The sequence below is a fragment of the Eumetopias jubatus genome, unplaced genomic scaffold (genome assembly GCF_037043125.1).
Source record: "Eumetopias jubatus isolate StellerSeaLion01/CBP00866 unplaced genomic scaffold, mEumJub1_p1.0 scaffold_6, whole genome shotgun sequence".
NCBI lineage: Eukaryota > Metazoa > Chordata > Mammalia > Carnivora > Otariidae > Eumetopias > Eumetopias jubatus.
In genome coordinates this window covers 86,797,512-86,822,878 of record NW_028274812.1, presented here as the reverse complement: position 1 = coordinate 86,822,878, position 25,367 = coordinate 86,797,512, and the positions used below count along the sequence as shown (strand labels likewise).

General features: G+C 34.5%; 1 protein-coding gene across 2 annotated transcripts in view; it reads left to right on the top strand.

Moving 5' to 3' along the window:
• The window catches only part of ADGRB3 (adhesion G protein-coupled receptor B3), a 723,536-nt gene that overhangs the window by 563,812 nt on the left and 134,357 nt on the right, over positions 1 to 25,367 (top strand). For both annotated transcript variants that reach the window (XM_028097735.2, XM_088024325.1), the window contains 3 exons: positions 5,531 to 5,657; positions 7,261 to 7,364; positions 11,285 to 11,387. In XM_028097735.2, the coding sequence (XP_027953536.1) occupies positions 5,531 to 5,657; positions 7,261 to 7,364; positions 11,285 to 11,387 (334 nt within the window). The remainder of the gene's footprint in view (positions 1 to 5,530; positions 5,658 to 7,260; positions 7,365 to 11,284; positions 11,388 to 25,367) is intronic.

Below are 25,367 nucleotides of genomic sequence, written 5' to 3'. Positions count from 1 at the left end.
TCAAAAAACACTGATATTCTAGTATGGCATGGAGAGTGCTAATTTTATAACTAAAGAAAGGGAGATGAATTTATCAACTAATATTCTAGTGTTGGATGAGAAGCATTAACAGACACAGAGGATTGTGGGGGGGGGAGATCTAAATATAGAGTATTCCTGGAACTAGTTCATTTCTCTATAACAAATTGGAAATCTAGTGTTTTGGTATAGAGGGGTCACTATTAATTCCAGGCCCAGCACAGTGGATGATAAGTGCTCTTTCTGGTGGTAGCAAAGCACCTGCTTCTAAATGTCATCCCAATGAATGAAGTATATATGCTTTATGTGGGTGTTACTCTTTATTTATTGTTACATGTATACATACACACACATATATAATATAATATATAATATATATAATGCTATATATATAGACATCATTATGATATAAAAATAATTTTTAATAATCTTCCATTGAATCACAATACAGAGAATATCATTTTTAGAAGGAAAAAACAACTTACAACTTTCACCCATTATTGTGTTTTCAGATTTTGGAATTTAAGCTTTTGTATCACCCAGAGCAGTAAATGATCTCACTAAAGAGACAGGAGATGTTTTATGTCATGAAAAATTGGAATAAAATCAATGTTTTTCTTTAATGCATCATAGGATATATTACTTAAATATAGGATATAAACAATACAGTATGACAATCTACCTACCTTCTACTAACTTTATTCATTGATAACTCAGTTTGCTAAAATTGTGATACTAGTGCCACGGTGGTTGCAAGTGTATATATGACATTCAGATATTCTTACAACTTCATAGGACATGTTACATTCTGTTTTAAAAGAGATTGCAATTAAAACTTAGCATTGAAAACTTCTAGTATGGAAGTAAGAAGCCCAACTTTGCTTCTCACTCTGACTTAAAACAAGTCTCCTAAATTCACCATACTTCACTTTTCTTATCTATAAAATTAAGTGGTTAGGATAGATCAGTGATTCTCAACCCTGGCTGTACACAGAATCATCTGGGGAGCATTAGGAAAGTAATAATGCCCACGACCCACCCCCCAGGGCTCAATTTTTAAAGGTCTCCAGGTAACTTTAATGTAATCAAGTGTAGAAAACCAATGGGCTAGATGCTCACCAAGGTTACTTCTACCAAACTTTCTAATTTTTTATTCACTGTGTTTTGACGTAGTAACAGTTGCTAGAGATAACAATATTTGCAATATTTGCAATGTCCTAAGAAGTCGAAATTACCCTCAAATACTGTTTCAGCTCAAAATTGAGAACATTTGCTCATTTGTACTCTAAAATTTTCTGTACTATGGGAATAATTTACACCAAGAGCCATATAGATATCATTTATTTGGGTGTAACCTATACATTAAAATAGTATAGATTCACCTAGTTTTTAGAAATTAGTAACTATTATCACTTTATTTCAGTATACACATATGGTAAGAATAGTGTATTCAGAAATTGTGTGTAAATGTTTTGAATTGCCATTGTAGTTATTTTGATTTTGAATAAATGGGCTGTTAATATTCTAAGATAATAAACCTCCTAAGGTGTATAACTTATTCATAATAAATACACATTGATTTATCATGAAACAGAATAGACAGTTTTATAAAAGAATGATTCAAGTGAAATATCTGTTTGTATTGGTATTTCAAAAGATAAAAGTTTGATTTCTTAGAACAGTTTTAAAATGTGTCACTGTAAGCTTTAGCTATCAGATTTTACTAAACAACTTTTTGTGAAAAAGAACAGATAATTTTTTTCTGTAATCTTAAATACTAGAAAATATAGCCACATGCTATATTATTTAAAGCCCCCATGGAATCAGGAACCCAATGATATACTCCGATCCAGAAAGAAATCAGATAGACTGTTAAGAAATTGGAGAAAGGCCTCAAATAAATATTAAGCTAGAAAGTAATAGATTTTGTGTCTCACATTTTCACAAAATTCTGTGCTTGTGGGTATGTACTTTTGAATACTTGGGATAGGCAGACTCTTCTTCTTTTAGCCAGCCTAATAATAGGAAGAAGGAGAAGAAGTACAGATGACAGTTAACAGCTAACATGGGTGAATGTAGGTGTAACCAACAAATAATGTGCTGGCTGTATGGAATTTCTGCTGGCCTAGTTATTTTTGAAAACTATTTGAAATAAATTTTAATGCCCAGAAAAGATAATTGTGATAAAGAAATATGTGATTTTTCAGTATAATGTGTATATCTGTATCATCATTCTGTGTTCTCTTCTGACATTGTCAGTCTGTTATTCTTATTATAACTTTAATGTTCCTACATATTTTGTTGTATATGTTTGCCTTATTAATGACAACCTAGACTTAATAACTAAAAATAAGTCACAGATACACCATTAATCATAGCATGCAAAAAACTGTGACATTGGAAGAATAATATGACTGCTGCAATAGTCCACATTTTTGAAAACCTTGTTCTTTGCAGACTGGGAAAGTTGTTTTGCTTCACATTAGCTCTATCAAATATCTGTTTGCTTTACAAGAGCTCCCTGAAATCAATCAGACATGTGTATCATGCTTTCAAAGAATTTTGTACAGTAGCAATAAGCTATGAAGTGTTGGAAAATACAGATGACACATACTATAGGTCTTGTAATAATAGTGACATGTATGGTGATTTAGAAACTAATTATAAGAGTTTATATGGTTTTAAAATGTTAAGAGGTTTTATGAAACAATATAAAATATAGCTTGAGAAATGGTATTGTGTTTATTGCTCAGCTCTTGGGATGGACCAAATGTAGAAGTTGGTAGTTACCCGCTTACCTTTCAAGATCTTCTCTGCTATTCATCTGCTCCAAATTCTGATGTTCTCCTATCAGATACATTATTTTGTGTTTTATACCTTGTTATACCTTGTTATTACTCTTCCTGAGAAGAGTACATCACACTATACTCACTCATATTATTATTTATTTATTTATTTATTTATTTAATCAGATAAAGTCAACAAAGCAATAATAATTCCAAAGAAAGGTAGGGACATAGACTATGTAGCCTCAGGAAGGTACACATGGAAAGGGGCCCAGTGAGATTTGGAGCATTTCATGCTTGGGGAAACCGGTATCACTTTCCAGTTTTGCCCAAGGCTGGGTCAGGTCAGCAACGCAATCATTACAAACAAAGTAAATTGACCTACTTTTCTGAAGATGTCATGTAAAATTTACATGATCTTCAGAGTCCAGCATCATTATATTGAACATAGACTTAATATCTGGTAGTCGATGTTTAGTGATGCTAACATTTTCTTAATTATCTGAATATAAATACATAATTTTGTCTCATATGAGGTCTTATTTCCAGTAAAGTTTTTATTCCTTATTAAGACTTTAAATTGGTTTATTGATCATAGCTACATAATGTGAAAAGTTTAAGTACTAGACTCCATCTTGAAAGCACAGATACTACATTAAAGTAGAGCTGCCATCCAGGATGAAAAATGCAGATGTTGTGTTTTAAAACATGTCAGGTTCTCTTAACTATATCTTTTTTCTTTAAACTTTAATCAACTAAGCTAAATGTTTTTCATTTGGCCTTAACTGTTTGTCTCAAGAAGATAAGAGACAGCTAATGAAATAAATTGAAGGGCTGCTATGGTTAGGTAGAAGTGGAATTTAATACTGTTGCAGTGGGTTGAAGGTATAACTGATACATATTTTTAAATTTGACATAGCTGCATGACATCATGAGAAAGAAAAGAGACCTCCTAATTTTGAATTGATAATACTTAAAAGTATTTAGGTGAGCTTAATTTTTTTATGTGGCCCCTCTCAAATACAGTGTATTCCTTCTTAAAAGAATTTATAATTAAGGGCGCCTGGGTGGCTCAGTTGGTTAAGTGACTGTCTTTGGCTCAGGTCATGATCCTGGAGTCCTGGGATAGAGTCCCACATCGGGCTCCCTGCTCAGCAGGGAGTCTGCTTATCCCTCTGACCCTCTTCCCTGTCATGCTCTCTATCTCTCATTCTCTCTCTCTCAAATAAATAAAATCTTTAAAAAAATAAATAAAAAAAGAATTTATAATTAAGATTATTTTGAGTCATGAATATTAATGATACAAAATGACATATATTGAAAACATTGCTTCTAGATACCAAAAAGGATAGTGTGAATTATATTCTGTAGCTCAACTTGGAAGTCCAGCTGTCACAGAGAAGCCTCTCACATTGAAATATCTCAGAAATAGACTGCATGCATATTTAACCCAATAGCTTTAGGCATTCAAGGATGGAGTAGGTGAAATCAAAAGTACCACATTCAAAATTATGTGTTATTCGCTTCAAATTTTAGAGTAATTATTAACACAGATAATAATGTGGTTTGAAATTAAAACACACACATACACAGGTTTTGCTAGTTGGAGAGTTTCCATACCAGGGGGAGGAGAGGTGAAAATTGGTGCATTCAGCATATAACACGTGTAATGCTAATAAAGTTGATTGGTTGAACTCTCTAGCTTTTTTTTTTTCTTCCTCTTCCTGTAGAGTAGTTCAGCTGGGGGTGGGAAGGCTCTCCCCCATCTTACCCCCCCCTACTAAGAAAGTGTAGGTTGATACCATTTTTATTGTTCTGCTGGGGTGGGAAATAAACCATATGCTTTAGAAATTTGAATGGCTATACCAAAGAGAAAATTGAAGCAGGCCCTCTTTCCCCCTTCCTACCGGACTTTGGGGTAGGGTGATTCCTCCAAATGTCCTAGCAGACTTGGTGTTAGCTTAATGTTTCTACTCCAGGGCAGAGACGCGGGTCAGGGGAAAAAATGTCAAGGGCTTCAGAGGCGTGTTGGGCTGAATGAAGTGTGGAGTGGGAAGCTTATGTCTGAAACCTACCCCTCCCCTGGATACCGGGCAAAGGCAATGAGAGTCGTAACCAGCTGATGCCGCTGCTGCTGCTTCCCGTTTCCAGGGTGAAATTTTCACAGCAGCTAATTCTAAAGGGAGGAAAAAATCCCTAACCAGCAGCGGAAAAGATCCTATCACCCAACCCAAGCTATATAACCTTTTAGGCAGGCTTTTCAGAGAAATCCGCATTTTAAAAGCCAGCATTCACGATCCAAAAATACAGGACGAGAATCAGAGCTGGTATGAAAATCTGAAAAGCCTCTTTACACTCTGAGTGTTTGAAACGATCCGATGAGCATAGGAAGTGGCTGCCAACGCTCTGGCGGCTGCTTGTGCTGCCACCGCCGCCGCTGTTCCTCACAGAGGGCTGGACAGAGCTAGTCCCGGTTTCAGCACCTCCGGCGCTGGACAGCTCTTTGCACGCTGCACCCGCCTGCTTGCTTTTTGCAAACACTCTCGCTTTGCATTACTGGAGATGCATCTAAATTACGTTCTGTTCAACAACAAGTAGATTTTTTTTTTTTTTCCTGAACGGGAATTACAGTAGACGATTCTCTCAATTAAACTGCATTTTCTTCTTTACGGATTTGGCCGTCAGGCGTATTTATCCCGATCTCCCCCCCACCCCCCCCTTTGCAGGAACGAGTCTTTGGGAACGTGGTCCACCCAGGGATGTAAAACTGTGCTTACCGATGCATCCCATACGAAATGCTTATGTGATCGTCTCTCTACCTTCGCCATTTTGGCTCAGCAACCTAGAGAAATAGTAAGTAACAAAGGGAAAACAAGGCTTTAATGCAAAGGCAGGGACATTGTGGAGAGTGTTTCTCCAGGGAACTGCATTTTAAAAGGGGAAATGGAAAATGTTGCAGGGTGGCAAAATTGGGTTCGTCTCCTCCTTAGCTACAGTAGCTTGGTAAAATGAATTCTAGTTGGTATGCTGTAACTAAATTCTACTCAATTTTATGTCTTCTAACTTGAAATTTCTGCAGTACAGTTTTGAGGATGTACTCCATCATATTACTAATATGCTGCAAACTTTCAAATAAAAATAAATGCCAACTTAACCTTTATTTTAGAACTGTAAAGCTGGTCTGGGGAATTTGTGAGAATACTGTTGGTGGTAGAATGAAGACCCCAGACACTATAAGCCAAACATATTGCATATCTGCATTGGATATTTTCAGTACAGATTTTCTGGGGGTGTCGTTGGATATTTATTTAAAAAAAAAAAACAAATGAAGTTTTCATGAAAGCACGGACTGCCTGAAACTGTAAAATCATTCCTTAAAAGTGTAGGCTTGTAAAAAAAAAAAAAAGAAACTTGTTTCTGAAATAGCTGCATAAACTGTCTAAAAGAAAAATAATATCCTCATCAAATGTATTTTGAAAAATTACTTCCAAGATATTGAAATACTGAAAAATAATTATTAAGATGAATGTGACTTTTTGTCTAAATTTGGCCTAAATATGCCTCACTCTTCTTACTTATTTTGATGTCAAAAATACATAATATAATTTAATGTGCATACCTAAGGTTTGGAACACACTTGATCTTATAGTGTCTTTCTTCAAACATCCAATATTAAAAATAAGAAAAACAAGATTTCATTTGTTAGTATCATATTAGTGTCTTAAAGAAACCTCTCAAGTCAGTGACTGCTTATAATCTTTATATATGTTTTAAAATATATAAGGCTTATTTGTCAAGGTCATGTATTTACTGGTATTATGAAAATTATCTCTGCATATTTTGTTAATAGAAACCCCCCCCACAAAATATATTGTAAGTTCTTGCATTTGAAATTTGATTTTCTTCTGTATCCTTAGAGGCCAGGCAAGTGAAATTAAATAAGAGAATACTTGACTTAGAACAAAGTTGTCAAAAGTCAGAAAGTTTGAAAATTTTTCAGTATCTAGGTACCAGGTTGGGGTAACAATGAGTTATAAATGGGAAGATCAAAGTAAATTTTATCAAAAAGCATACTATGAAATAACTGAACTATAGTTGTTGAAGAAAACTGAATGCTGCTTCAAATTTCAGCTAGAGAAAATTTAACATATGAATATTCACCAAGTTTTAGTTTTAGGTATTTGTTGTAGAAAGCCATAGTGGGTAATATGCCATAATCAAGCATTTAAAACTCTAAGGCCTTTATTACTTCACAGTGGGAGTGAGGGGGAAGCTAGAATTAGTCACTTTAGAGGTTGAGAATATATGAACAAAGTGATTACTGGGTTATTATCTGGTAATTGTAACAATTCTATTGGCTGTTTTTGAGTATTAGTATAGTTTTGCTGAGTTTAGGAGTTATTTTCATTTATAAAAAAAAATCTCTTCTTTTTTGTTTCTTTTGTTTAATTTACAGATCATGGAATCCTCTGGTACACCTTCAGTTACCCTAATAGTAGGCAGTGGCCTTTCTTGCTTGGCCTTGATCACCCTCGCAGTTGTCTATGCAGCATTATGGAGGTATGTAATCAATTAATGCACTTGAAATGGAGTGTTCTCTTATTCAGATTAAATCTGGCAATATGATAACCATTATGTCTCCTTTCTTTTTAATTTACTGAAATAAATATTTTTAGAACAAAGTTATAATTGCTATGATTGAACTATAATAAATGAGCTTAATAATAATAATAATAAAATTCTTACCTAATTTTCTTGTATTTGCCTATGATGAGAAAATAAACAAAACACACACTTTTCTTCCCAATTCAAATGATGGTAGCTTTCAACAAGTTGCTTACCCTCAACCAAGTATTCTTATCCCCCAAGTTCAGTCAGTGTTTGTTTCTGTTTATCGCAGTTGCTATTGAGCTTGAGAATTTAATTGGTACAATTAAAGTAATTTCTCTGTTACTGGCCTCCAAATAGAAATATGGTCTCCAAATTCTTAAGTTTTCAGTTTTAAACTTAAGAATTTAAACACATGCTTTCAGTATATCCCAGACAATGAGTAAATCTTCTATACTATTAATGCATTAACATAATACCACAATGCTATAGGAAAGTCCTCTTTCTTGAATGTTTCCAAAAAGTCAGATTTTGACAAATTGGTTAAAAGAAGTAAAAAATACATAAGTAAGTTGATGTGATTGAAAAACTTTGTTCTACAATATTTGAAATTGCAGCAGCTTGATAGTACATGTAAATTTAGTATTTCTCTAAGATTTCTTCTATTAATTTCTTCTATTTCTTCTATTAACAATAATTAGTATATTTTAGACATTTTATTATGTCTACTCACATATTGATAAACAGCACATAACCAAATGGCCAAACTTCCTAACAAATTTAAAAAATGTTAAGTGTAAAACATTTCTATATTCATCTTGATTATTAAAAATGTTCCAAAAATGGTTATTATATGAGTAAGTAGACAATTGTACATTATTTCCTGAATATTTGCAATATTAAAATTGCAAAAGTAGCTAGTCCTTGTGTTTTACTGTTACTTATGTTAAAAAACAATTCAGTTGAAGAACTAATTATAATTTAATAAAGAGGTCATTTGATTTAACATCCTTTCCAAAAAAATGTTGTCCATTATATTTTTCACTCTTTTGAGGATAAGAATTAATTGTCCAGGATATTAAATTGTCAACAATATTAAAATTTTCATACTTCAAACAAAAACATATACACATTCTTGTTCCATTGACACAGGTACATAATAAAGTTTCTGCTTTCCTGGGAAGGAGTTATCTGGTAGTAAAACACTGACAGAGTGAGAAAATCTGATAAAATATGGCCAATCCCATGGAATGAAAGAAATGTTTGGTCTAGGCATGGCATTATAGACAATAGAATCCAAGCTTCAGGGCTTAGTCAATCAGACATTGCCCTGGGAATGGAAGAGCAAGATGGACAAAGGCTGGGAAGAAGACCACTTTGTCTCCCATAATTACCTAAATGGCACTTTTTGGAAAATGAGGCAGTGTTGAAGGGCCAAGACTTCAGGCGATCTCAACAGTGTCATACTTCATACTCAGTGAAGTAATTAGAACTAAGTTCCATTTCTCAGTACTTGGGTTCAGGCACCAATTCCACCTTCTTTTCACCTTTCAATACCTATAGCTAACATTAGCACAAACATTGCCAGTATAAATGATACATAAAGAAGCACAAGATTAATTTGTCCATAATAAAGTTTTCTTTACTCCAGAAGATCCAAGGAAATCACCTATTAGTTTTCTAAGAATTACCCAAACACCTGGAAGGATCTATTAGTACTTGACATGAAACTGAGAAGTGTAGAAGAGAGTACCAAGAAACAACATAAATTTTGATTCCTAACTTTAGTGGCTAATCAATTCATTGTCTAAAAATGGAAAAATTGAAGTAGTATTAATAATTTTATAGAGATTCCAAGATTCCTAAATTATTAAGTGAATCCTGTAGCATGAAAAATTTAATGAATATTATAAACATTAAGTTTACCTTATAATATTACCGTATGGTATTACCATATGGTAATACTCATGTTAGGATCCTGCTGCCTTTTTTTCTAATTAAAACATTTAAATTTAAAAATTTTTAATGATTTATAAAATGTATGAACATCAGAATTATTTTATATATAACGTAGTGTTTTAAAAATTGTTGGTGTCCCTTATAGTTCATTAGAAATGTTCATCAAAAAATTAATATACTAAGGTGTGTTCTCTTCATCTACAAATAATGTTCTGTAGAGTATTTACATCAAAGAGCAACTGAACATATCTTTTTAATCTATATATTGAAATGATGCATTTACAAATTTTGTTTAAAACCTCAAATATATTTATAAAAAGTTTTGGAAGTTGAGACATTTTATAGAAAATTTTAAGGCAATAATGTGACTCAGTATTGATGAATAATAGGAATATCTAAAAACTCTTCAGGGTGGTCAGTCTGGGTTTTTTATCACCATGATTTTCCTACTTACAGAGCAAATGATATCACTGAAACCCTTTTAATAATGTCATCTGTGTGCTTGTGCTGTCATGAAGCCATTAACATCATATAAAGGGTCAATTTTGTGCAGCCCTTAAACTTTTTATGTTACATCTCCCACTCACAAAAGAAGAAACAACTTAATATTTGATGATGTCTTTAGCTTCCCAGTGTGTGGTTTATTATATTTTTAGATATTGATGATGCAGGGACAAGGTTAAGCAACTCTTGAGGGCATTTTGTATTGAGAATTGACCTAGGTTATTTCTGTTTGGGTTTGTTTTGTGAAGAAAGGAAATTTTTTTATACTAAAAAATTGCTTTTTGTATTTTATTATTACTCTTGTTTTTGTTTTGTGTTCTCTTTTGAAATGTGTGATGGAATGTGGGGCTTCTGACTAAATATTCCTCAAAGACAGAGATAGAGAAAGAACTTTGATAGATTTTATTTTCCAAAGAGTGCCTCCAGATCTCTGGCACCCTACCTAACCCTGCACAGTAAACCCATACTTGCTGTGGAAAATGATTCCATGTACTAATACAAATTGAACAGCCTCAAATACACAGCAAGTTCAAGTATGTCTTTTTTGTTACTGTCACTAAGTGATTTACCACTGGGTACAGTAAAGCAAAATAACCATTACCCTTTTAGGGTAAACAGCTGGTAGAACATTTGATTCTGAGCAGTTTCCTCTATGGCTTACATCCTTGATGCACTTAAAAGTTCTGTAGCAGACTGTATGTAAACACTTCTTCATAAGGGTAAAATATCACTGGTAAAAATCACCAAGTAATTTTCCAGCCTAATGGCAAATTATCATTTGTGGATTGGACTACTTTTTGGAGATGAAGATTCATTTTCTTGTCTTTTTCTTTTTTCTTTTTTTTTTTTTTGGAGCAGTTAGTTAAGGAAAAGAAAAATATAAAGAGTAACAAACTATATAAAATATTTGAGTGTATGAAATGGTGGATAAGTGTTCATGGTTTCATGAAAGTAATGGTTACTTTCTAGTATACAAGGGGATACTTGAGAATCTATGTGGGGTTTTTCCTTTTGGTTTCTATTGATTTTATCTGATAATATATATACATATACATAATGGTAATTATAGTAATTGATATATTTCCAAGAAATTTTATATTTTTAGTAAAAAAAAATTATATTGATAGCAGATACAACTTCAAGTCTGTCAGAAATGCCATGTTGTCCATACAAACGTCTAAAGAAAATAAAATTACTCTAAAGGACTCTAGGACATGCCATGTCACTATAAAATTGGGTCTCTAAGAATAATCTTTATTTAAAAAAACATTTTTCCTACATTTTCTTCTATAAAGGATATATTTTAGTGTTTCCTTTTCTGAATGACTTTCACCAATTTCCGTGGTATGGAATTCTTCATCTTTCTGCTGAATTTTGAAGTTGGACACTCTCTCTCTCTCCCTGGCTAGGTACATACGCTCTGAGAGGTCTATAATTCTAATTAACTTCTGCCTGTCTATCATCTCATCCAACATCCTCATACTGGTTGGACAGACTCAGACACATAATAAGGTATGACTGGTAATTATTCTGATTCTATTTGTGTGTTTATGTTTTGACATAAAGCTGATTATTGATAATCTAAACATTCTAGATAAAATGGAGAACTTCTGACAAAAATTATTTTTAAAAATAAAATTATTTCATGTGTTTCTAAATAAAAGTATTGCCTAATCTAGACCAGAAATACATTCCTTTGGCTTAACTTCCTGGGGTTTGAGAGGCTATTTATAATAGTAAAGATATGTTTATTAAACATTATATCAAAGCTTTATGAGTTCAAAGCCTTGGAACATCAAAAGAACAAATTTTGATTCATTATCCTAATTGTAAATAGAATTGCCTGTGTTTTGGTCTACTTTATTAACACACTGATTCCTAATAGTCAACTATAAATTGCTTACAAGTATAACAGAGATCATGAAAATCTACCCCAAAGTTGTCTGTTGGCAATAACTGAAGAGAGTACTAGGTAGAAGCAACAATAGATTTTATGCTTTTCAAAAACTTTTACTTCACCAGAAAACATTTCGATACTGAACCAGCATTGCGGGTCTTTACCTGCACAGTCACTTTGAGCAGAATGTAGATGCATAGGTCCTATTCATACAAATTGGATTCAGTTGGATGACCATGTTTTTTCCAGCAATGGCTGTCAGTTTTCTTTACTAAACTACTCTGAATGCATTGTAAGAAACCCATACTAGCAGTCTTAAATTAATTTACCCCAATCTCAAAGGAATTCTGGTAAACGTTGCTTTGATAACTTTTGTTGATTAATCCCAGCCTGTTGTTTTCTCAACTTTTTTATTGTCAAATACCAAAACCAATAATTGAACCTTTTTTTCCTCCAGAAGATGTCATTTAAAAAAAATTAATGTACTTTTCAGTAGGTTCTCTTGATAGATTAGATATTTGTAGGACATATATCAACGTCAAAGATATGGATAGTCTAATTTTGCTAACCCGTGCTCCGAAGACTGCTGATTACCACCGAAGGAATCTGATTTTGGATCTGGGTAGTTAGGGCCTAGGAATCTGCTTAGGTGATTCTATTGAAGCTTTCTTCTTGAACCATATTGGTCTTGGACAGGGGAGAGCCCAAGGGGGAGGTCACTAACCCTGAAGGACCAAACAAAAACAATTAACAACCCAATAAAGAGCCCTATGGAAGTAAAAAGAACTTTCATGTATTTGAATGTTCTGTTTTTTCCTATTTATGACTATGTAACATAAATTTAAAAATATATATAAATGGGGAAAAGGAAAACAGGAAGAAAGGAGAAAGAACAAAGGTTGAGTTAGATGCCAGCTGAAATTAGGAGAGGAGAAAGAAATGTACAAATAACCAACAGTGGGGAAAGTAGGGATAAACATTGGCACAAGCTGGGAAGGAAAAGGGAAGTGAAGGGAAGTTAAGTAGAGATGGAGAGAAGATGGGATTGTAAACCCTAAGGAATTACTAAATTACTTATCTCACCCTTACCTTTTTGGCTTTTACCTGGGCAGGGCTTCAGATCCCATAGAAAGGCTCATTTACTTCTTAATATCTATTCACAGTTCTTAAACTGTTTGTCCTTGAAACTCTGTGCAGAAGAGGAGAGCTTTTCCTCTGAAGTAGAAATTATTTATTGGGTCTGGGAAAGAAAAAAAATCAAGCTAGAGTTAGCTAAAGCCCATAGTTTAAGTTTTTTGGTTTTTGTTTTTGTTTTTTTCACCAAAGCCCCCCTTTCCTGTCTTTGTTTACCCTCCAAACACTCATTACCATATGGAAAACTACTTGATCTTCAGTAGGAAATGTGCTTTTAAGGCTGTTTCATGCCTTATGGCAAAGTTTTTACAAGTTCTAAGCCAAATAGTCAAATGGTAGAATTTTTCACAAGGTTTATTACATATTACAGTGATTATTGTCTAAATCATTCCTGTCCAATAGATATATAATGTAAGCCACAAAGGCCCGTTACATATGCAATTATTTTATTAGCCACATTAAAAAGTAAAAAAAGGTGAAATTAATTTTGAAAATATATGTAACTCAGTATATCCAAGAGATGACCATTTCAACATATAATTAATATTTTAAATGCTAATACAATATTTTATAATATTTTTATTAAGTCTTCAGAATTGATATTTATTTTATACTTCCAATACATCTCAGTTCAGACTAGCTACATTTTAAGTGCTCAGCAGCTACGTGCAGCCAGTGACCACAATATTGTATAGGTCTACATGGTAATAATATTCAGAAACTAGTCTTAAGAAATTACATTCTTGGCCATTTTGCCTTTCCCAACTTTTTAATGTCCTTGTTTTTTCTTGGAGATGTCTTTTTGATATTTGCAAATATTAGGAACATCAAAGGCAAGATAAGACAAGTCTAGTTTTACTTTTCATTTCTGATTCAAAAGAATGCCTGGTATGGGCTTAGGAAAAAAAAATAGTTTCCCCAGGTAATTATAGATTCCATGTGGTTTTGAGACCATAGTAGTTCTGTTCCAGTTAGCCTATGCTTATCTGTGCTGCTACAGTTACTGATGCTTGTGGGGGAGGAGCTTTTGGTAGGTGGTGGTAATGATGAGAAAATGAGAAATTACTGGTTTCTCTTATGCTATGTTAATTTTGCTTTATTGGCTTTGAGTAGATGATTCTGCAAGCCTAGGACAATTCGCTATATCGTTATGACTAGAAGGGAAAAATATGAACACTGGGATTCTATTTTTAGTCATTCTTAACAATATCAATTTGCTGGGGAAAATAATCATGTATTTTATCATGATGTGCTGAATTGAATTAACTTGACCCTACTTCATTTTGTATGTGAAATAGCAGTATGTGAAAGCTATACCTTTCTGACTATATTTGGGATTAGTGATTTTTTTTAAAAAAAAGAAAGAAAAAATACAATATGTATCATCTGTATAAACTTATGATCTGTATAACCTCCAGGAAAGTATTTTAAAAAGGTAAAATATTGTTCATTGGTACAGTATTTTATTTAGGTAGTGTGTAGGACCTCATTGCTGCTGTGGGCATTTTATAATTGATCAGATTCCTGTCTTTGACTTCCCTGGTAAGTTTTGATTGATGCTTTAGTATTCCACATTTGGAAAAATGGAAACATGTGGGAGAGTTTCTTGATGAACAGGTTATTTGGTACTGCCTCAAAGAGTTGTCATGGCTAGTTTGTGTGAAAACAGGTATTTGGTGCTGATGTTCAGAATAGTTTTGAAGTGTCATATTGGGGTCTTTCTCTGAACTGCTTGTTGAAATATAATTAACTCAGTTGTCTCACTACTGAATATTTCTTTTGAGTTAGGATAGAAACAAGCTGAAATTCATTGTTTAAAGAATGAGGTATTCAAATCTTTAAGCTGTAGATTCAGTTGCTAGAAGCAAAGTAAGGAATCAAATGCAATTTCTTGTATCTCAAGATACATTTATAAAATTTACTGATAACCTGTGTCATTATATTTCAAACGTTCTTATAAAGGGTCATTGCCCTTTGATATCTTTGTATAATTTAACCAAGATGTTCTTATATCACTGAAATGTTTGTGAAGAAGTATGCATTTTTTTTTTAAACTGTGTAGACTCTTTTTGGTCTTACTGTTTTGCAGAAAACAAAGATTATTTTGGAAACATATTCAGAATATGGTTTTCTTAATCACAAAATATATATCTGCTTCTCTCTAAAAGACTTTGAAATGATTTATCATACAAAGACTTCATAATATGCTTTTTAACTGATGAAAGCCAAATTTGGCAAAACTTTTTTTTTTTGGTTAGACAATAGTAGCCACCCAAGAAGTTTGAAATGCTAAGAGATAGCTTCTCTCACACAACTTCACTACCAGGTTATAATGAAAGCAAGTCAAGTCCAGATTCTATCACACAGTTAGATATTTTTTAGATAAACACTTATTAGCATATCAGGAACAAACCTGTTTTAAAAGCTCAGTGAAAATCCTAGATCTTTGTCATTTTAGATACTTTGACCACATGTTGTGTGCAACATTCACTTGAGGTAGACATAGCAACACTTTAGAAGCAGTCTTCTGGGCCCTTCAGTCGCCATGATGCAATCAGAAATCCTCCTACTCCAATGTCTGGACACAGAATGACTGGGAATAAAATTGTGGGCGCCATCTCTAAGACATGCTGGATATAGGCTTCAATGAAATCTTTCATATAGTCACATCAGGAATAAGAAGTGTTTAACTATATTAGCTAATCCACATATCCTTAAGCCTTTATTTTCATTACTACACCCACTATAATAATTAACCAGACACTAGTTCATCAATAAAGATCAACCTTTTATATTCAGTTTGATGAGTAAAGTGTTGAGTGTGGACAAATCTACCTAGATCAAAAGGACTTGGGCATTGCCACCTCTGGAATATGGCCGTTTTGAATATAGTACCCACTGACCACCCTGTTGTGTGCATTCCTGGACAGCTTCTAGATTTAAAGGTTACACTAACTGACACATATATAGTATCATTCTGAGAATACCAAAGTGTTATGAAATAAATTATAGGTATCCTAAAAAGACATCCTAAAAGTTAAGTATTTGAAAAATAATAAGTCAACTGTGAGAAGGCAAAGTTAGACACTAACTTTAGTCTTAAGAGACCCAGCAAAAGTTCCCATTGACATATCAAGGGAGGCTTCCCAAATTATTTCAAATGGGTAAACATCATTTCCTTAACACTATTTAGGAGGAATTTATCTCATGTTTCTTTATGTATGGACAATCAAATTATATAATGAGCTATGTCTTTTAATTTGGTCTTAAAAAAATACAAAAATTCTCTATGTTGGAGCACTTTTTAAGAGTCAATACTCTACAAAGTTTTTTATTTTCTTCATCTCGTGTTTATTTACCTTTTATAAAATGTTGTTTTGTTCTGTAGTTTCTATAGAGATAATTAGGAAAGATAGGCCAAACTAAAAGGCAGTGGTCATTCTAATGGAGGATGTTCTTGTGTTGTCAGGATGGTGGTTTATTTTAGAAATAAAATCCTGAATTTGAATACCTTTAATTGGGTGAAGCATCCTCTAATGCACCTATTTCTTCTATGACTTTCTTTGGCTGAAGACCCAGATTCTTCACCCATTTACCTATATGTGTGGCCTCTGAACGTGTATGTGTTCAGTTTCTGAGGAGGAATATTGACTATATGTTTTCAGCTGCCCATTCTGCCCCTCCTGGTACCCTCTGGAACAGTCTGCCCCTCCTCTTGAGATTCAGTGCTCTGCATGCTGCCCCGGGAGAACTATCTCTTGGGTGGTGAGGGTTGAATAGGCACTTTAAGTCAGAGAGACCTAAGCACCCTAAGCCTGCCACTTCCTAGTTATATGATCTTGAGTATGATATTCAGTCTCTCTGGACCTTAACTTCTTGTTAAGGCCTCCCTTACAGTGGTGGTGGTGTCAAGGTAACATGAGATGGTACCTATGAAGCACTTTAAAGCACTCCTTATACAGTAACTGTGATTATGGTAATGATGATTCCTAGGTGTGCATCTCATGTATACTTTTCTGAGTTTCAGACTTCCTCTTGTCCAATTGTCTGCTCACCACCAAATTCACCATTTGTGTCCCTGCTCCACAATCCAACACATTATATATAAATTGAACATATTTCCTGTGGGCTCCAACACAGTTACATAAGCTGGGACTCTGCTTAAGCCTTAATGTCTCCTCCTCCCTCACGTAGTAGACCCAGTAAGTCCGCCTCTCCCCCCCACCCCGCCCTGTGCCATTTACACCCTCACATGCTTCTCAAAGCCAGCTTTTTCCTCTGTCAGGTACTAACCATCTTCAGTGGTCTACCACTTCCAGCATCATTAAACACACTCTCTACCTTGTAGCCCAAGTCAGGGAGTGAAAATTCAAATCTAACCACTTCACTTTCCTGTGCATTTATTGCTGCTGTCTTACCTCCTTACAGAAGTGACTTTCAAACTGCTCAGACACAAGCAGTGAAAAATGTTTTATTTATCTATGAAGGTTTCTATTCACTGATTTTCTTGTATTAATATAATATATTGGGGCTCAGAAATAAATTTTATTGAGAAAGAGTTCTGTAGCTTTTAAAACTTGAGAAACCTTGAACATGACCTATGCTGACCTCTCCATTCTCATTCTGTTTTACCGACTTTTATCATACCTGCAACATCAAACTGCTTATAGTTTGTCAAAATTACTGTATGGATTCTTGTTCTTGCTACCCTTCAGCCTGGAGCACTGTTACTCTCTTCCACATGATTTTCCAAATGTCTTTATCTGGCACTGGCTTTGGGGCTCTATGATTTCCAGTGCATACTTCCAGTCTTTTATTATATTACCCGTTTCTAACCAGACTATTCTTAGGGCAGGCCTAGGTTACATTTATTCTTAAATTTATTGCCAACATATAGTCTGAGTGCACAAAGTTTATAGTATTTATTGGATGAATGAGTACATGCATTTATTTGAGTCCATCATTTGGGCCTCTACCTCTGAAGCTAATAGTTGTAGTTAGTTTTATAAGGATTAGGGTTTCCCACTGCAGACAGAATCTAAGCCAATATGGTGATAAAGACTATTTTCCTGGGGCTTGTTCTAAGCTCTTAGTGATTGATGGCATATTTAAAGGTGATCTGGTGCCTGGGTTTTAGTTAAGGAGACTCTGAAACCTAACAAATGTGAAACTTCTCACTTGCTAAGTCATGGAAAATAATGTTGATAATCTTCAAAAGAAATGTGCTTATTCATAATTCCTCTCATAGAACTCATTTCCTGCCAATAATGTCCCAAATATATGTTTATTATGTCTCAAATGTGTGTGTGATCCTAATAGCTGAAGCTAAAGCTTCCTATTTAGATTTATTAAAATCTAATTTATTGACTTGCTATGATGTTTGTAAAAGGATTTGAATGCAATAAGCTTATGTGTGATTCATTTGAGTCCATTTTGAGGTATCTTACTAATTCTGCCAAGGCTCTTCTAGATTCTGAAAACCTTTATCTAACCAGGGAACAGAATGGTTGGTTAGTTTCCTAATTTTCCTAGGCTCCCAGCAATGAAGGACTATATTGTTCACGAAGTGGCAGTGCGCTTTAACCTTCTTATCCCCTGATTATACAGTTCTAGTTATGTGTGGTAGGAGTCAAATCACATTATCAAAGTCAATTTCAAAATAGGGCAAAAGATCAATATGAAGGATCAGTTTGAAACAAGCAAAGAAAATGAAAGTGGAATTATTTGACAATAAAGAGTTACTAAAATGGTTTGAGATACCAGGAGCCAGATAACCAAGAACACTCGGTGTGTGTTCTTAGGTCAAACTACAAGCTGGGCAAAAGTCCCAGAGTGAGCATTCATTCAGCAGGGGAGAAGTAGATCATAATCTCAGGCTTCAATGCTGGTAGTTGTTTTGGAGATGCGAAGCCTACTCCTTTTTTTTTTTTTTTTTAAGCTTTTATTTATTTGAGAGAGAGAAAGAGCGAGAGAAGGAGCAGGGGGAGGGGCAGAGTGAGAGGGAGAAGAAGGCTAAGCAGGGAGCCTGACTTGGGACTTGATCCCAGAGTCCTGGGATCATGACCTGAGCCAAAGGCAGGTGTTCAACCGACTGAGTCACCCAGGTGCCCCATGCCAGGCCTACTCTGATTACCTTTGTTCATTCACCCTCAAGTAGCAGAACTGTCCTCCAAGCAATATAAAGAGACTCCTTGATGTGGCCAATTCCTAGTCTCCATCCTTGCTACCCCACTTTAGAACTGGCTTTCATGATTTCTCAGTTGGACTACCATAACATTCTTTGAACTTTGGTCTGCTCATTTAGCTTTTGTTTATGTAATCTCATCTTTCATATTACTGTGAAAAATACCTTAAATTTAAATAAAAAAATAAATGCCTGATTATACCATTCCTCAGCTTTAAACTCTGCAGTGGGTCTGTAGGACTCATGAGATTAACTGCATTTTCTAATCATCACCCACATTCAGAGATATTGCTGGTATATAAACTGACTTCATGGGAAATGGCATTCCTTCTGGGTAGATGAGTTATAAAAATACCCTTCTCTCTCCAGGATGAGACAGCCTTTAGAAGGGCTTTTGGTCTTCCATTTTTTTCTCTCTGCTAGGGGAAAGGGGCTGTCTCTGTGCTGTCCAGGGTATCCCATGTCCACTGGAGTTTCTCTTGCCCTGTGCCTCTGTACTTATTTTTACTTTGCCTGATGCAATCCTACCACTTTTTAGGAGTTGGCTTATGTAAATCATCTCAGTGAAGTCTGCCAATACTCCTTTCTGCTTCCATAGTACATGGTATATACCTCTGTTGTCAGCACCAATCACATTATTCCATAACTATTCATTTTCTGATCAGTCTTGCCCACTGTACTGTGGTTCTCAAGGGTGGTGTTTTCCCTCTTGTTTCTAGGCTTTGAAACCACTAATATTAGTACTTGTTTTATATGTGGTATAAACTTAGTAAGTGTTGAATGAATGAATGAATGAAGCAAGCTGTGGCTCTGTTAAATGAAGGATAATGTAACAGGAGTACAGCCACTTCGACATTAGAGCCCTATTTGAAATAATTTCAACCTAGATCAATTTTTTTTGTGTTAATATTTTGTTTTATGATGAGAGAAAGGAGTTGAGGAAAACACTACAGACTTACAGAACACTTTTGAGACCTTCCTTTGATGAGAGATGATTGAGTTGAATTGGATTTTACCTTGATTCAGGAATATCTGAAAGAATTTGAGAACTTAAGTGACTCTCAAGGAGTCTTATAAAAAAGGTTGAAGATTATCTGTTTTTCTCCCCTAAAATCAAGTCAATAGAGAAATTAAAAATTTCTCTGTATGTATATCTTCTCACCCTCCCTCTTCTCAGTACATAATATGAACTGCTCAGAAGTTTGGCTAATGTTAGCAAGGAAGCCATGTTGTATGATTAGAGCTGATAATGTTTATGAGAATTCTGAAAACACAGTAAAGTACTAAAGTGCTAAAAAAACATATAAAGTGAATTATTTTAAATTACATATTCTCACAAAAGTCAAAGGCCCTTGAGATAAGATTATAATAGAGTTTTCAATGGTCCATTATACTAACTTTGAGGCTATACCTCTCTAGGGTAAATATGGGATGAAGAGAGGAGAATTGAGGTTATTACTAAAGCTCATTGACCAAGGCAAAATTTGTCTCAGTGTGAGACTGGTGGGAAGTATAGGAGAGAACTCCTTTCACAAATACTTCAGGATCCAATTCAAGGGTTGCAGGCTTTTGGGGTAAAGGGCTATATAGTGAAGATTTTAGGTTTTGTGGATCATACTGTGTCTGTCACAATGACTCAGTTTTGCTGTTGTAGCTCAAAAGTAGCCCTAGACATAAAGAAATGGGTGTGGTTGGATTTAGAGAAAAGAACTGTAATGTAAGGTGGGGACAGGCCATCTTTAGGCTGATGGTTTCATGTAAAAATGACCTTCAGTTCTCAAGTTGTCTACCCAAGGTTTAGTCTGTGTAGCCTGCAAACTAGAACAGGAGACCTTTGGCAGTTTCTGAAAAGGCTTCTGTGGAGATAAAAAGGAAGTGAAAAACACTTTGAATTCCTTCCTTGGGAGCAAGAACAGAATTTCTTCACATATGGTGACTATTAGTTACCAGTATATAAAAATTAAAATAAAACATGAATCAAATCACTCTTGACCAAGCAGGACATTTTATGAATTGAAGAAGCTAAAAGTGGGTAACAAATGCCCGGTACATGAGACAACAAAGCTGGCTCTCTTTGTAGAAGAAAACTTCTTAACATGCAGCCATAAATGTGAAAGCCCCTATTAAAAAAAGTCTCCCACCTGACAGTCTTGGACACAAAGTAACATCTGACACAGAAAATAGGGATGGCAGAGCCCAGCTAATTCTTCACTAAAGTCACTCATAGAATGGAGTTCTTTTTTTTTTTTTTTTTTTTTTAAGCCTCTCAGCCTCTGGTCCTCACTCTTCCTAAAAGCTGGATTATTATTATTACATATATTCTATCATAAGCATTGCTATGGTAAACTTTAGAGCTAAAGCACAAACACTAATAATGCCTATTACCAGAAAAAAATAAGCCCATGTTTGTAGATTAAATTCTGGTTTTCACTCCTTTTGTGATGCTAGCCAGTTAATTTTAAACTTTAAGCCTTAAAGAAGGAGTAGGCATAGGACTGAGTTGAGTCTAGTTCTTAACTACAAAATTTAAGATGTATGAAAATCAAAGTAAATTAAAATATTTGTAGTCATCCTAGGTTGCTAGTGTACTGAGTCAAAGATTAAGGTTTCAATTGTAATGTAAAGAAGAAATGATTAACAGGAGAAATACAATGATAAATTTTAATTCATGAATATTCATGATGAGGGCCTGTTTCTGCATTCTGTGTTAAACTACAATATACATAGTTTTTATATATCTCTCTAGATGGATGTGTCTTTGGTACATGATACATCAGTATATGTATACAATTAGGATTGGAAAGAATTTTAAATGAATCTTATCTTTGTGTATTTTACATTCTTATTGTTAATTACATTTTATTTGTATTTCAAAGTGATTTTTCCTAATGGGTAGGAATGCTACATACGGCTTTTACAAAATTTGAATTAATTCTATTATCTTGGTTTTCTTTCTCATTTACTTATTATTTCTTTCTGTTCAGAAACTTTTGTTACATATTCTCCTAACTTCCAAAATAAAGTGAATCCTTTTTTTTTTTTTAAGATTTTATTTATTTATTTTGACAGAGAGAGAGAGAGAGAGACAGCGAGAGAGGGAACACAAGCAGGGGGAGTGGGAGAGGGAGAAGCAGGCTTCCCACGGAGCAGGGAGGCCGATGTGGGGCTTGATCCCAGGACCCTGGGATCATGACCTGAGCCGAAGGCAGGCACTTAATGACTGAGCCACCCAGGCGCCCCTAAAGTGAATCCTTTACACCACAGTGAATCCTCTATACCTAAAAAAGGGCACCTTTTATAGAAATGGAATAGAAAATCTGTGTTATCTATTACTGCATAACAAATTACCTCAAACTTAGTGCCATAAAAGTAAATATAATCCTCAAGGTTTCTATGAGTCTGGAATTTGGGAACCATCTTACACGGGCAGTTCTCTCTCAGCATCTCCCACGAGGCTGCAGTCCAGATGTGAGAGTAACAGTCATCTGAAGGCTTGATTGGGGTTGGAGGATCTGCTGTGGTAGCTTATCATTCCAGGTGTAATGGGAGCATCACTTATTCTAAATGAGGAGTTTTTAAGCTTTACCATTTACTGGCCATGTACCATTTGTCAAGTTATTTAACCATTCTCTATACACCAGCCTAGTGATCTTTTTAAATTGTAAATCAGTTCATGACACTTGTCTGCTTAAAACCCTTCAGTTAAAATAAGTGAAGTTTCTCTTACACCTAGAATGAAATCCAAAAACCATAACATGGCCCACAGGCTCCTAAATGACCTGGGCTCTAAGTACTTCTCCCACCTCACCACCTCATATTCATTACTTTTCCCTTCACTGTATTCCTGTCATGCTGGCCTCCCACTAGGATCACTATAGAAGTAGCTAATAAGCCATCAGCCAGGTGACCATCTGTCTAGTTTGTGCCTCTTGTCCTGGTGCAGTTACTGCAAGCCCACTTACAAAAGTGCCCCATCAGTTATATGCTTTGCCTGGCATACAACTGTTTCCCATGCCTCAGGGCTTTCTCACATATTTCTCCCTCTGCCACACTTTGTCTTCTTTCATTCTTAGGCTAGCCTCGTTAACTTATACATGCCCTTTTCAGAGAAGACTTCCCTGATATCCCATTCCCCCCAAGTCAAAACACTACAATAGTTTTCTCATTACTCCTTCTCAAGGAACCCATTATTTTCTTTATAACCATTAATTTGCCATCTTATTTTTATTTAAGTTCAGAAGGGAAGGGACATTCTCTACTTGATTTATACTACATATCTAATGCCTAGCACAGTGCCTAGCACATAGCAGCAAGCACACATTAAATATTTTTCATTGAATGAAGGGCATGTCTAACTCTCTGTTAATTGTTCTTTTCTAATCTAGCAGTGGGTAGGGGATGTTATGAGGATCAAGTAAATTTACACCTAGGATACAACAAACTGGCATACAATAAACTTTTAATTAAGGTAAAATTTACATACAGTGAAATGCACAATGAATCAGTTGATGAGTTTTGACCAACACTTGCCTGTGTAACCAATACCACAGTCAAGATATGAAACATTACCATCACCCTAGAAAGTTATCTGCCCTCTCCCAGGCAACCCCTGTTCCCCACGGCCACCATTGCTCTGATATCTGTCCTCATACATCAGTTTTGTCTGTTTAGGAATTTCATATAAATGGAATCATATGAGTACCTTTTTGGTCTGGCTTTTTTCATTCAATATATTTTTGAGGTGCAACTATATTGTTTTGTGTATTCTTAGTCAATTCTGTTACATTGCTGAGTATTATTCTCTTATATGAATGTAACACAGTTCATTGATCCATCCTCCAAATGGTAGGGCTTCAGATTGTTTTCAGTTGGGTTTTTTTTGTTTTGTTTTTTGTTACTGTGAATAAAGCTGCTTTAAACTACATGTACAAATTTTTCTATGATCGTATATTCTTATTTCTCTTGGATAAATACCTAGGAGTAGAATTACTGGGTTAAAGGCAAGTTAGAGTATTTTTAACTTAAAAAAAAAACTGAACAGATTTCCAAAATTATTGTACTGTCTTATACACTAACCAGCAATCTGTGATAGTTCAGTGTTCCATTTCCTTGCAAACACTTTAATTTACATTTTCTTAATAGCTAATAAGGTTTAGCATCTTTTCATGTGCTTATAGGCCCTTTTATGTTCATTGATGGGAAGTCTCTGCTCAAGTCTTTCTTCCCTGAATAAGTAGGATTGTTTGTCTTTTTATTACTGCTTTGTAAGGAGTTTTTGAAATGTATTTGGGATACAGGTCTTTTGTTATATATATATATATTTTTTTTCATATAGATGACATTATACCTACATATTATTTTCTCTCAGTCTGTGGCTTACCTTTGCATTTTATTAATGGCATCTTTTGCTGAGTAGAAGTTTTTAATTTTGTAAAGTGTACTTTATCATATTTCTCTGTGTTTTGTGAGTTTTCTGTAAGAAAGATCTTTGCTTACTCTTTAAGGTCATGAGGATATTCTTCCATATCATTTTCTTTATATAAGCCTTATAGTTTTACCTTTTATGTAGATCTATCATATGTCAAATTATTTTTTTGTGTATGATATGATGTGTGGGTTGGGTTTATTTCATTCCATATGGATATCCAAAAAGACTTCTTTTCCCTGTTGAATTGCTTTGAAAAAAATATTAAGTCTAGAAATCAGAAAATTTGAATTCTCTAACTTCATTCTTTTTCAAGATTATTTTGTCTACTCTAGATCCCTTGTCTAGATCCTTTTGTCTAAGAACTGATAACTGCTTTCAATAACTGTTAAGTTAGTGGCAGTGGGTATGGCTCTGCTTCATGAAATAGAATCATAAAGGTTTTATGACCAATTAGGTAAGGTTACTGAGAAAGAAGGGGGCATCACTGATTGTGGTGTTCCCTTGGGCTCTGACATAATGCTCATGTTTTAAGTTGAAGAAAAAGTGGAAGAGAATCAGGAGTCCATAGGGCAATCTATATCCTTCTCTAGGGAAAATACTCTGTTCCAAGAAATTTTTCCCTTCCATTTTGTTGTCCTTCAGTCTGTCACTCTTTTGGGACTTTTTACTTGATTAATTCCTAAATATGTTTTCTTTAAGAAGTGGAACTTTTAAAAAATGCTGTATACTTCTATCAAAACATACACAGTTAAAGACTTAATTTTCTTTAAATTTCTTGAGCTTTTTCATTATCAGCTGAGAGCAAAATTGTGTCTAAGATCAAAAGTCCATGGACCACGTTCTCTTCAG